This window comes from Watersipora subatra, chromosome 2 (assembly GCF_963576615.1).
Source record: "Watersipora subatra chromosome 2, tzWatSuba1.1, whole genome shotgun sequence".
Lineage (NCBI taxonomy): Eukaryota > Metazoa > Bryozoa > Gymnolaemata > Cheilostomatida > Watersiporidae > Watersipora > Watersipora subatra.
In genome coordinates, this window is record NC_088709.1 from 20,534,293 (window position 1) to 20,549,412 (window position 15,120).

General features: G+C 36.8%; 1 protein-coding gene across 1 annotated transcript; it reads right to left on the bottom strand.

The window, feature by feature from the left end:
• Window positions 1-6,139: 6,139 nt before the first annotated feature.
• LOC137388036 (uncharacterized) lies at window positions 6,140-7,270 on the bottom strand. Its single transcript, XM_068074553.1, has one exon. It carries the CDS (start codon window positions 7,268-7,270, stop codon window positions 6,140-6,142), a length of 1,131 nt encoding a protein of 376 aa, XP_067930654.1.
• Window positions 7,271-15,120: the final 7,850 nt, after the last annotated feature.

The window sequence follows — 15,120 nt, forward strand, 5'->3', positions numbered from 1 at the left end:
GAGTTTGGTGTAAATGAAAGTTGTTCGAGATCGCATGAAATAAAATTGAGGGAGCACGACTTTAAAAAGGTGCAAATAACAATTTCAACAAATATAGAAAAGTTAGATACGTTCAACGTTCTGTTAAAGGTCACGAAATCTAGTCTCCTCTCTTTTACGTTGTAGGATTTGGTCATTGATAGCTAATCGAGTGAAGCGCTCCTTAGCAAAGTTGTTAATTAATTAGAGCTGTAAGCCTAACCTACTGTAATGTATGCTATTTAACAACAATCAGGAAATATGTTTAACATAACTTTAAAAAATTTTAAAACTCAAATCTTAAATCTTTAAAATAAAACAAATGTTTTTGTCATAAAGGGGCATTGTAGTTCGGCCCTAGCTTGTACATAGGTTGTAAAGAATTTTGGCTAACGTTTTAAATAATTTAATGAAACCTTCGGTGATTGGACAAAAAAACATAGGCTGACCAACTGTGTACCACAATTTCGTACCTGTAAATTGGTTTACACCTCAAACGGTCTACGTTTCTTTCAGAAACCTTCGGATAAATTTGATTACCAGTAAACAATGCCATAGACTGGTGAAACGAGCGCGGTTTTCTCGTAAATTGCGCACTGCTAAATAGTTCTACTATCTGTCGCACGGCTTTATTGGCATATCATAAGCCGGTCCTAACTTTTATTAAACCAAGCTTTTCAAGCGTTTTGTGGCGATTTTTGGCCAAATTAATCTGTATATTTATGTATAATCCGATTGGATGGGTTCGTTTTAAGACACTGTCAACACTTTTCAAAGACTTGGTAGTATGTTTAAATAGGTTTATATGTCTTTTGTATCGTTATTATACTTAAACGACTTTACAAAACAATAGTTAAATTTGTTGATGAGATTTTGAAACAAGGGTTTGCAACGTTGTTGATGAATAATTTTCGTAAATTGTGTGCACATGCATTTATCATAAAAACTCTCAAACTTCACCCCGCTCATTTGGTCGTGGGATTACTGTGCACTGACTAAAACTTAGGTTTGGTCTTTTTTACTTGAAGGATGAAAAGGGTGAGTTTGAGACTACCTTGGAACAGATGAGACAATTCACCTGCAGTTTATCGTTTGTATAGCATGAAATCTCCATAACATAAACGTCCTTGTAATAGATGGTGCAGAATCATTCCAAATAGTTGCAAACAACATACAAGTCAGTTTGAAATACGGAGTGACTAAATAAAAGTTTTATATTAGCAAAGGTTTTGACGCCAGAAACTGAGTTAGAGATAATAATGCTGAGTAATTTTCCTCTTAACGGAACAAAGGAATTGCCAAGAAACCAAAACAGTTTGTTTTAGAACTCCAAGTCAGCACTGATTGGTTTCTTAAATGATAATTATAGCAAACATGCTACAAAATATGTACAAAACAAACAGTTATTATTCTTAAATAAACAGTTATCAAAAAAATAATAATTATTATTTACCAAAAACAACTTAAAATATATTAAACTTGGCAGGCTTGATATGCTATAATCATTCAAAAATACAAAAGAATAATTTATAGACAGAGTGAATATCAGCAACATGATAAAGACATAATACTTTTGATGGGAGTTGTCCTTTTCATATACATCTCTGCAAGTGCAAGAAGCTGAGCCATGGTATCACTTTTCCAAGTTTAAATGTTCACATTTAAAGGCTCAGACGTTTACAAGCAAAATATGGCTATCAGGCTATTCATTTTAGCCTTTTCATTGTTATGCAGTACATTTATTGCAAAAAAGAGCAGCCTGTTTTTAGCGTGGCTTCACTTTTATAAAATTACTTTTATTATTTCACAAAAAAGACTTGAACTTTTATGCTCCTAATTAAAATACTTCAGCTTTTAAAATTTCATACCATGGTACATAAACCTGAGTTTGTCTGCTAGAAAGACTTGGCAAACATGAGATAATCTAATCCCTCATGCACAAGTGGTGAGAATTAGCTGAATAAAAAATCTCATATAAAGGGAGTTGTCTGCTTTGTTTATCTTCGAGTTATCCTCTCTGCTAAAGATAAAAAAGAAAAATAAGCTCCGCCTTACTGTCGTAACGATCCAAACAATCACACATGCGATAATGTTGAAACTTGTAACCCGCGCTTTGAAACGCGTAATTGAGTTTAGAAGAATTTTTCTCGGTAACTTAAAGTAAGCTATTTCGCATAAATTGGAATATTAACTCATCAGTTCTTGTTTGACTATGTCAGAGAGCCTAACTATATTTTATTAGCATAAAGTACACGGAATTGTTTTTGCAATACTTTTTTGCACCCAGTGACGCTTTGTATATATATTACAAGGTAGTAGAACTTTTTCGTCGGAACCTCCAAAAAGGTTTATCTTTGCATTTTGGAAAACAATTGTTTGTTGGCAGTATAACGCTCTTTCTAATTTATATGCAGATTATGCGTAGGGCCTGTTAGCGTTTCATCCAATACATGACAATCTATGTATCATAAATCTGAAAATGTGGTCTAATGTCACGTTGTATTGCAGCAGTAATATTTCCCGCATGCACTGTTTTTGAATTTTAGGCAAATTTTTCAAGACATTTGTTTTGTGTGATTGTGGATAAGTTATTTTATGCATGGCTAATCCGAATTCACACACATCATTAGTGTTGAAATTTCTTGTGATATTATTTTATTTTGATTGTGTTTAGTTAACAAGTTGGCTTTTGCTTATCTTGTCGGAACTAATTTAATTATCACTGTCAAATTGATGCGTATATAGAAACTCAATGTATTATGTTTGAGTACAGTATATATTGAATGAATACAAGTAGACTGTTCTTGACAACACTGGGATATTAACTGAAGACACGTTTCACACAGGATGATAAAAACAACATGATGAAATAGGATGTGATACACCACAACTAATGACCATAGTTAACCCACCAAATGACCATAGCTAAACAATGTTAGCTGACATCATATTATGACATCTCCTTTTTTTCCAAAATAAGACTTGTGGTTGGTTGCGTTGTGAGAAAATTCAAAGCAATATTCATCCAATCCAAACAATATCTAAGCAGCGGTGTCTGTAAGCTAAAGATAAAATGAAGCTAAAATAAAACATGAACTTATTCATGCTGCTTGCGATTTACTACAGATATAATATATGATAGCAAACTCCATGCATAGTAGCAATAAGCCATATTAGCCATAAAATATGCTAAGCTAAAACATGAAATGATTCATGCTGCATGCATGCTACCACCACAAGTATAATATATATGACAGAAAACTTCATGCATATGTAGCTAGACAAGTAAGATCATATTTTGAAAATGTCACATGAAATTGTGCAGGATTTTTCATGATTCACTGCATTTTTCAGAGCAAGTACCAGCTATTTAAAGTAAACAATTGTATCCTTATATTTGGATGGCAGCCTATGTTCACGCTGCGGTCGCGGAGAACGAGGGGGATCTCGGGCAGCTATATTTTCTGGTGGTACAACTGCTGGCATCTCTTTAGCACTTACCTCCTCACCATCCATATTTACCTCACCTGCATCACTAAACACATCACTCTCACTTACCTTTCCAGCTTTACGAATATCTTTTCGATTCTTCCTATACTCTGTCCCACATGCCTTTCTGACCAGATATGAACGCTCGCTTACCTGACTACCTACTTTTCCTCTAACCCACGGTCCGTCCATTGGCCATTTTAAAATAGCAATCTTGCCCCTTGTTTAACTGCATCTTTTCATTTCCAGCCCGACTGTCAAAGTAAAACTTGTCTCGCTCTTTTTGCTCACCCAACTGCTCTCGTAGCTTCAGTAAGTCATATGGCTGCGCTGCATATTGTTTAGCAGCAACTGGTATTTTATCCCGTAGCACCCTACCTTGCAAATACTGAGCGGGTGATCGCAAGCCATTTGCTATGGGAGTGTTCCTAATAGCCAGCAACCCATCGACCCAATTGTCACCCGCACTCATGCACTTTTTCATCATTGCCTTGATTGTACCTATAGTGCGCTCAACTTGGCCATTACCAGATGCATGTAATGGAGGGCTGGTCCTGTGCATTACACAATATTGTGAGCAAAACTGTTGGAAATCTCAGCACATAAACTGACTGGCGTTATCACTTATCAATTTCTCTGGAGTACCCCAATCAGCGAAAATCTCTCTCAAAGCCTGTATCACACACCTACTAGATGTTGCCTGTCTCAGGGCCTTAACGATAGGCCATTTAGTCAAGTAGTCTACTGTCATAAGGTAACTATTTCCATTTACATGGAACAAATCAACACCAGCGCTTGGAATGGGTATTGTGGTATTTCCATTGGGATCAGTGGTTCTCTCTTACTTTCTCTAGCAGTGCTCAAACATGCATCACACGACATACACTTATCCTCCACATGTTTTCTCAAACCCCGCCAAAAAACACTACCCTGTGCCCTCTGCAACATCTTGGTTATCCCCTGATGAGACGCATACAATTTTTGCAACACTTCAGTTCTAAGGGATGCAGGAATGACAACTCTTGAACCATACATTACTAAGCCATTTACCTCTGACAGCTCATATCTATAATTGTAATACGGAAGCGCCAGACTGGAACAAGATTTACGAGCACTTGGCCACCCTTGTTTAATGTATTTGAGCACTACAGAAAGCTCATTGTCGCACTGAGTAGCCCCAGTGTATTTCCTCATTGCATCATCGCTGCTAATTATCACCTGGCACACTGGTAACAATGGGTCCGCACCTAAATCATCATATGCATCAATGCCTTGTGGGCACGTGAAATATAGCAAATCAGCTACTGTCATGTCTTTGCCTGGTGTGTACTTGAGCTCTAGTGTAACTGGATAGGTCAGTATTTCCAACCGCATTTGAGCTAACCTAGGAGACAGTTCACTGATAGGCTTAGCTAGCAATCTTAATAGAGGTTGATGATCAGTCTCAACAGTAACAGTGTCCCTACCCCATAAATAGTACTTGAATCGCTTGCATGCAAACACAATTGCTAAAAGTTCTTTCTCAATTTGAGAATATCTCTGTTGTGTCTCAGTGAGAGACTTGGCAGCATACTCAATAGGCCTACCCTCTTGCATCAGAACAGCCCCTAAGCTATGTGCGCTACTGTCGGCTGAAACCACAATTGGCTTGTTTGTGTCATAGTAGGATAGCATAGGTGCATGAGAAACAGCATTTTTTATTTGGTCAAATGCACCCTGCTGTGGCTTTTGCCACATGAATTGGACACCCTTTTTGCACAACTTTCTCAGAGGCATGGTCATTTCCGAAAGATTATTTATGAACTTAGCCAAATATCCCACAAAGCCAAGAAAAGATTGAACAGCCTGTTTGTTTTGTGGGACCATCATATTTTGTATAGTGTCTATTTTGTCCTTCTGTCCACAGATACCTTCCCCAGATAGTTCATAGCCCAGAAAAACAACCCTTTTTGACAAAAAACACTTTTTGCTTTGTTCAAAATAATGCCAGCTTCTGCAAGGCGCTCCAGAACAGCTTCCTACCTTGCATCGTGTTCATCTAAAGTTTTAACATGAATCAGCACATCATCAATGTACACTTCTACACCGGCAATACCTTTCAGCAAGTCCACCATCAGTTGGTGAAATATTTCAGGTGCATTAGTGATGCCCATTGGCAATCTCAGGTATTTAAATTTTCTAAATGGTGTTAAAAAACATGTCAGCTTAGATGACTTTTTATCAGGAACGAGCTGGTGAAAACCTCGTTTTCCATCTAGACATGAAAAGTACTTAGACCCATGTATGCGGGAAAATATTTCTGATTGAGTGGATAAGCAGCACTGCATTCTTACCAGTTGTGAGTTCAAGTACTGAGGGTCTAAGCACAGCCGGATGGAGCCATCAGGCTTGTTCACTATTACTGATGGACTAAGCCATTCTGATGCATTGTTGTCTCGAACTATAATTTGTTCTGTTTCCATCCGTTTGAGTTCAGCTTCTAATTTGCTACGTACCTTGTCTGGCACCATTCTCGGTGGTGATGCTTTAGGAACTGCGCCCACTTTGAGTTGAAGCATAATAGGTTAGGGTATCTACCTAGACCATTGAACGCATGCTCATGTTTATCAATCACACTCGCACCTGACTGAGCTTAAGTACCTACCTGGCCTATGTTGGCTATCAGCTGCATAGCATTTATTGCAGGCATTCCTAACAGTGTTTGGGAATTCAGCTCAACCACATAAAACACTTCCTTGCATTTTCTGAGTCTGCCAGCATGCACAACCAAAATGGCAATCTCTGCAGTGCCCAAAAGTGGAATTGATTTTCCAGCATAGCCTGTGACAACTGCAGTTGATTTTTTAACACGTGTTACGCCCAAACCCTTAGCAGTGGTACGAGACATCACCAAAACCTTTGCCCCGGTGTCAACCTTAGCCTCAAATGTCTGGTTATTTGCTCTGAGTTTAATCAACCACTTAGAATTACATTCAACAGCTTTTGTTTCATGTACAAAAATACATAATGTATCTAGATTCAAATATTGAGCATTTGACTCAAGCTCTTCGTGCTCATTAGAAACATCTACAGCATGCATTTTTCTTGGATCTGACTGACAAACAGAATAGAAATGATTGAATCTCTTACAGTTTTTACATCTCTTTCCGTATGCAGGACATCGTCTTATTGCATGAGACCCTCCACAGTATTTACAGTTTTTGATAAAGTCACTTTGCGTCGGCATCCTTGTGCGTTCAGACGCAGCACTGCTTCTGCTCTTGTCAGATTCACCCTTGCTGAGACCCCTACCCAGGGACTTTTGGGTAGTCGGTTTGCTTCGCCATTGGAGAGAAGCCACTGTTTTCTCTCCATTTAACTCCAATTGCTGATTTCGTAAAATAGTCTCTTTTGCTCTCATTTTTGCTTTAATTGTGTCCACAGTTACACCTGCATCAAGTTGTAATTCTCTCGAAAGAGCTTTATCCTCCATTCCAGCCAGTAATCTAATTTTTAGCATAATATTTTGTTGTTCTGGACTGAGTCCGCACTTACTGATTAACTCATACAATTCACGGATGAATTGTTCATTCGTTTGTCCCATAACTTGCACACAGCTGCCAAAAATAATCTGATAATGAAGCGTATTGCTGGTTGGATTGAAGTACTCGTTGAACGCTTCAACTGTATTGTCATACAACTTACTTGGGTTGGCTGTTGCTTGTTCTGTAGATGGTGTTAATAATGTCAGTTGCGCGAAAACCTTTTCTGCTTCGTCTCCCATTACATAGATTAAAGTCTCTACTTGTCTACTGGCACTTTTTTCATTTAGTCCACTGGCTTGTCTGAATCTTTGGAATTGTTTGATCCAATCGCTCCAGCTTTCCTGAGCATTGGTGAAATCCAGCGGGTCAGGATGTCTCACTCCAGTCGTGATACTTGACTTGAATATATCCTTGGTGATATTTTACTATTCTCTGAACAATGTTGTCTGTGGTACCCGTATCCTGCCTACGATGCCATGTCAAATTGATGCGTATATAGAAACTCAATGTATTATGCTTGAGTACGGTATATATTGAATGAATACAAGTAGACTCTTCTTGACAACACTGGGATATTAACTGAGGACACATTTCACACAGGGGGATAAAAACAACATGATGAAATAAGATGTGATACACCACAACTAATGACCATAGTTAACCCACCAAATGACCATAGCTAAACAATGTTAGCTGACATCATATTATGACAATCACTAGTTCGGGTACAAGTGGAGGTGTTGAGCTGTTTTAAGAAATACTGATATTTACCAGTAAAAGTTACTTCTTTATTCCGTGAGTCGAACAATTAAAATATCCAACTAACAAAATTCTAAAAGAATAATATTAATGACAAAATGTTGAAAGAGCTATTAAAAGTTACATCCTTACTCAAACGGTCGTCGGTGTTTTCTTAACACGGTCCATGCGCCTGCGAGTTTCGATAGTCAGATAAGAGTCATGGCAGTCCTTTCATGTAGAGGCTCAGTAGTTGAGATAGTAGTGTAGAAGAGGCTCAGCCGATGAAGTAGAATGAGGCTCCATAGGCAGCGCAGAGAGAGGTTCTTCAGCAGGCAGAGGGGAGAGCCTCCAATGAGGCCCTCAGGAAGGGAGAGGGATGAAGATAGAGATGCGGATATAGATGCTGAGTCATTGGAGCTGTTCTCTTTTATAGACGTCTTGCATGTGCGAAGGCTAGGCTATGGGTGTAGGTTGAATGTTAAGGTTCAATACTTTCTGTCAGGCGTGTGAAGATGTCTTGTTTGCGTAAGTCTTCAGCTGGTGTATGTGATGTGGGCGTGTAGGGTGGAGCTCATGACTTACTCCTGGTATCTAGGTCATATTTGCCAGGGGTTGCAGATCTGTATGTGACTCATTTGACTCGTCTCTAATGTTTTATGGTGGTATTTTGATTGATCTTGACGGTTTCCACAGGCGGTGTAGACAGTTTCCATGACTGATTTCTTCCAATTCTGAAGTTTCTATTTTTTTTTATTTGACGTTTCCAATTATTAGATCCTTTGATGTCTTTTAGGCATTTTACAGTTTGTAGGTATTATACGCTTATCCTGTGGTCTGGCTACATTCCCTGTTGGTATCTTGTTTCCGCAGTATCTCCATACAACAGTTACAAAATCGCATAGTATCTATTGTTTTAGTTTCTAAATGCCACAATAACTCAAAGTCAATGATTGGCAGCCGCTCATCATTGACTTGGTTTTTACAATGAGCATTAAAACTGTAGGTACATTGAGAATATTCACCATGTGTTGGTTGCAAATTAATATCGATGACAAAAGTTGGGCTATTTTTATCGAAATTCGACAAAATCACTAGATATAAAAATTGTGACGATTTACTGATGCTGTGAACAGAGTATCATTTTTCATAGATAGCTCAGCTTATAGTTACTTAAATATTTATATCGCTACATATATACATTTGTGTTTGAGCAGCACTAGTGTTTTTTCATGAGTATGACAAAAATGATTGAACTACATTGAATGAAAACAATTTTTTATGTTAATGTTTGTAAAAGAATTTTGTTGATTGCTATTACACTATATTTTTAGTTGAGTGTACAAGTAGCAGCAGTATAGCTCTTTCATGAGTATAGCAACATGTTAAACATGTTTAACATGTTTCAAAATTGGGGAGAAGATGCAGAGTATATGTGACCAGCCACCACTGAAGTCATTGATGCTAAAATTCAACTGATACCAAATCATGATGGAAAGAGTGGCCTGAACAAAATGGGGCAGATTTATCACACATGGGTGGGTTCAGCACTGGTGTGGGGCAGGTTGATCATATACAGGGCAGGTTGAGCAAAACTTGAGTTTGAGTGTTTTTAAAACACTCGCAACCAAATTTATGTTTTTGATGCATTTTAGTGAATGTTGGTCGCATAACTGCACATTTTCATGCGAATACACAATATCAAAGTAACATGAAAAGTTAGTAGCCGTGTAATCAGGGCTACACACTCAGTAACAAATAAAACTGAATGTAAAATAATGCAATTAAAAAGTCACCAAGAACTCCCTTGCCAGTGGTTTTCTGAACAGTGAAGAATTATCAGAACTATACTCTTCTTTCCATGTAACTAGTAGAATTTCCAACTAACAAAAGCACTTAATGCAACATCCATGTAATTATTGGTAACAGGGAACATAAAACATTGAGGTGTAGCATACAAGAACAAACAATTGGTTTGAGAACGTAAAATTGGTTCTTGGAGAACTCTCATACTTTCAGAGCCACCAGCCCCCATCTTCTTCTTCAGTTGTAGAATTTTTGCTGGGCGTTACTTTCTCTAGGAAAGTTACGAACAAATCTCCGTCACTCTCTATCATAGCCACTACCGATACATACTTCTTATATCGGTTTCGTGTTTTACTGTATACTTTGACGAGCACATAGTCGCCAATTCTTGCATTGAACTTTGGGATAATATATGCCTCCTCATATGAGAAGTTAGGGGACTTTATTTCTGGTTCTGTATTTGATGACTCAGGAGCTTATGATTACTTGCTTCACTTCCCTTTAATTTTTCCAATTTTGTTGCCTCAGCCTCTAGCTGTAGCTTCATTAGGGTGTCAGTCAATCAGAATGTTCGACCTCTTTTATGCTCCCATTTTTACGGGACTAGCTTTGGGCGCTCAAATAGATTTGAGGGAGAAACATTTATTGCTCCGGTATTCACCGGTTGATCTCTAGAGGGATCCGAAATAGGCTTCTGAAATAGATGTTGAGATTAGAATTAGAAAAAAATAGATGTTGAGACAACAGGCCCATCTGTAACAGCTACCTGATGTAATATAGCATTATCCAGCTCAGGTCTGTCTTTGATTTCTGCAGCTACGAAATCACACTCCTCAAAGATGCCAGAATTCATGTGGCTTAAAACTTTGACAGAATATTCTGAGGGGTCAAGGCGTTTGTGACGGCATACTTGTTGAACTCACTAACAGTAAAAATCTGTATGGTTTGGCCATGGTTATTGCGCATCAATCATCAGCTGCTTGGTTATAGTATGCTTTGAATGACCCATATATCAAAACGTCTACGGGTTAGATTCGAAGGCTTGTATGAGATGGTATTGTGAAGATTACTATCCCATTCTCTTTATCCTCTGAGATCGACTGAATGTTAACATGAGATGTGTGATTATTGAGAATTGAAAGCATTGACATATTGACCAAGTACTTAATTAATGATATAAATTGAGAATTATTTTGTAGCTAAGCAAGCTTTATGGTCACCACATAGGTAAAGAAGAGAGAGGCAAAGTGAATTTTCATTACTATAACATGTCAAGAGTCACTAACATATGATTGGCTAACAAGATGGCAAGCAACACTAACAAACAGCTGCATGAAAAAAGAGGTCAAAAGCTGAGCATCAGTAATTAAGAAAGAAGGCTGCTTCTAAATGCTAGACCGCCAAGTATGATTTATAAAATAACAACAAGTACAAACAAGAAACTCCAGTTCTACTGTCAGACATTCTATCCACTATGCACAGCTTACTTACCATACTATAGAATAATTGTTCATGTAATTGTTACACTTAACAATTGGTAGTAGCAGGTAGTTAAAATACTCATGCTTCAGCTAACACTTGATTAAACTTCTACAAGAACGATATGTGGCTATACTTAGCAAAAATGTTATAGGTTTAAGTATATGTCTATAACTAACCCTAATTAAACTTATAAAACACAGAAATTATAAGACCTTTATTTAAAATTAGAATAATAAAGATATGTCTGTTGTATATGAAGGTTGGAAATACACTTTTTTGTAAAAACATGTTTTATTACTGTACAATGCCGGAAATGCAACTAGGTTCATTATATATTGGATTATCCAACAAAATTAGATTACCTGCTTGGATAGCCAACAGTTTGATAAGAACAGAATTATCAATGCCTGTATAATAATAACAACACAAAAATGTAATATTATTAAACCTAAACTAAGAATGTTTTCACTGTGTTTCTATTATGATTACCTATTTGCCTACTTAACTTGAAAGTACTCTATAAGGTATTACTAACATTACTGGATTCATACATGCAAGTGACAGGCATGGAAACAACTATTCTGATGTAAACTGGTTATATGAACTAATGTACAATAGAGATTAGCATCTAAGGTCATCATTGTGATTTCTTGTACTACGTTTAAAGCATGCTTGTTCACAGCATTTAACATTTACACCAAGTTTGCGTTGATCTCGAGTCAGGCCGATCCTTTTGCAGTGACTGTGCTATGCCTGCTTACTATTAGGTCTAAAAGTTGTTCTTTCTGGTTGTGTTCATATTTCAAAACCTACAGTTCTGAATCAATCCGATTGGTTGTTGAGCCGCTTTATAGCTTACAATGAACGACCGGTAACTGTAATAATTTCTGGTAACTGTGATGCTAAAAGTATAAAACACTGAGGCCACCAAGGTATATCAAACATGGACAATTTACTTCGTCACAATGTTTGATAGGGCATTTAATTGGTTGACTTCAACCAATCACCCTCACCGATCCTCAAATCATTATATTGTAAAACCTCGAACTGAAAGCCATGGTGCACTATTTTTCAACCCTTCCTTTTTAGTGGCTGCCAATTAGAGGCGGCATTCAAGTAGAGGCTGGTGCTATATTTTCCAAATGGCTCATCAGAACTTTCGGAAGATATAATTTGCCCAATTACGAGCGAAGCAAATATTGCCCATATTTGCTGACCTTTTCTGGTGGAGCGATATTAAACCACTTGGATGCAATCAAATTACTAACTTACCTCTAACTTGTCAAAGATCTCTTAGAAAATTTGCATCGAGAAACCAATAATATTACTACCAGTTGATTTATATTGCTTGCAATTGACCTGCGATGATATTATAGTCTGCGTTCTTCTTTGGAAATTTGTTTGCATTCTCAATTTTTATTTCATTTTAAATTTGAAGACATTTTCTTATTTTACTTTTATGTTTAACATTGTTGAATAAAAGTTCATTGCACTCATAACTATGTTTGCTACAATGTACAGCCATAACTAGCTTTTTATGCACAATATAAGTGGAATTACTAGCATCGATCCATTGTAAGCCGTGTTAAGATAGCTGCAAGGATGCTATTAGATAACATGCCATAAATCTGCATATTTGTAAGTTTTATGATGATAATTTATCAAATGATACAAATATATATTCATAAACAAGTGACATAGACGAACCACGCTTATATTACATGCAAAAACAAAACCAACGTTTTTAAAGCAAAAATGATTCCATCGTTTGCCCGGATAGCTGCATTCTGATTGTTGCTTTTAATGGAACTAACATCGTGTAGTTGTCCAATGCCTTCCACAATATATTTTTGCGTCAACTTTTTTCCTGCACTGTTTAACTCTTTCGCTACCGCAAGCCGATGTCTCGGCTCAGGCTATCTTATCTTTGTGGCTGGAAGCCGTTACGTCAGCTTTTAGACAATGCGTTAGTTTATTTACAATTACTCAGATCTAACTTCATGTAAACCAATAAATTTTGGTCTCAATGGAAACAAGCTTGTTGCTAATGATATAGACTGATCAGCATTCCTCTCACTAGCAGCTCACTGATTATCTAACAGAAAGTTCACCGCAGAAAAATCACAGATAAAAACTACCTCTGATGGTGGTTTACAGCTGTAGAAGCTTGTATCATTCTTAGCTATTTGGTCTCCAGTAACAATATATCAAGTGATTCTGACTCTTTTGTTGCATGTACTTCATTTAAAATTACTTTAAAGATGTTGTTGCGTCAGATGATTGAGTTGATTTTAAAACAAAGAATTTTATTTTGTCTATTATTTTATATTGTTGTTTGTTGTGTTAGGGGATTTCATTGTCAAGATATTTCAAGATTAAAACCGAAAAAATTGGATTGCGGTTAAAACGCTTGGGCAAAAAACATGCCTAGACTTGCCCAAAATAATGGAACACGTGATATAACCGGTCTCTATATCTCGTATTCAACATTGGCTAATATGATAACAGTATAGTCCTACGCGGCTCTATTGGCATATATTTAATTTTGTATTTGCTGATGCTGGCTAGAATAAAATTTTAAATCCAGCTACTGATACATTATAATGTATGGTTCAAACACCTTGAATAGGGGAAATTTAAGAGTTGTCATATCTACTTCTTTTGAATGCTGTGTGATAATTTGAATACCGACTACCGATTCTACCGGTTTGCTGTAATTAGGTCGTTGAGTTAGCTTAATTCATCACGGCCTTTGTATCAGCTAAGTTCTCAGTTGCTACACACGCACTGGAAACTAGCTACTAAAAAAATAGGCACACAGCCATCTTTGGCAAAAATATGTTCGGCTATATGGCGGAACTAACTGCATCCCAAAAAGTCATGTATAGTCTACGTTATCTGGTCATTGTTAGTATCAATTTGTAGCAAATTTTACTGGTCCGTTCGATTAGTTAATTCCGGTACAAAACAAATTGTTTGATGAGTTGACCCAGTTTGTGAATGCAAAACAACGTCAAGTTTGTCGAAATCCATTAACCCACAGCCTGCTGTTTTCACTTTGTAGGATGGAGCATAAAATCTTTTAAACATAATATTTGGTCGGTTAGAATTGAGTCGAGCTATTCGAACGTACCTGTCAATACAGCTTTTATTACGCTTCATAAATCTATCTATCAGAGAATATTTCAGCAATTCTACTTCTTTTCAATGACCTGTTTTTTTAAAATTAAGTTGATATCTTCATCTTTTCTCAAGTTATCACAAAGTTGGTGACATTATGTCAACATTTGTGTAAATAGAAAAAGAATTCGGCAAAGCTAAAAATAAAGTCTGTAGCGAAAGAGTTAGCTAGTAGAAATTAGCGCCCAACCATTTTTTTAGTAGAGAAAAACTTTTACACCCTGCATTTAGCACAAATGCGATGCGAAAAAGTTTTGCTCAATAAACCTTTGCGCATTGCATTTAGCTTTGCCCCAAAACTTGCCAACTGTTTTTTTTGCATGTTATTCGAAGTATTAAAACTGCGTTAAACAAAAAACTACTATTAGCGTGAGACAGTAATTATTTCTACGGGTTTGCTTTGAATGTTAATCTATCATCATAAATTTATACCATTTTTTATATATGTAGGCTCTTTGTAAGTATAAAGACCACGTTGAACGAAGAACTACTATTAGCCTTAAACCGATAGTAATTATTGCTATGGTGTTGCTTTCAAAGTTTTATTAAGAAAGAAACGAAAAGCATCGGAGTTAGACGTCAAGAAAATGGATTGTTAAAAATGTAAATAATCCATTATACAATTTTTTTAGCTTTTTTTCTCTGATCATTTTATATTGTGGGTTCATAAAGATCCAAGATATGCAAAGTTGCACTCAAATGGAAGTGGCATTCAAATAGAGAATGATGCACTAATTTTCAACCCTTTTTTAGTAGTGGCTGTCAAATAGATGTGACATGCAATTATAGGTTTTACAGTAATTGTCAAGACTACCGACAAACCTTTAATTCAACCCCACCTTTATTTGAAGGTCACCCCTATTTGATCACCACAATAGGAAAA

Coding starts and splice junctions, on each gene's coding strand:
- LOC137388036 (XM_068074553.1), bottom strand. CDS start 7,270: ATGGGAGACGAAGCAGAAAAGGTTTTCGCGCAACTGACATTATTAACA.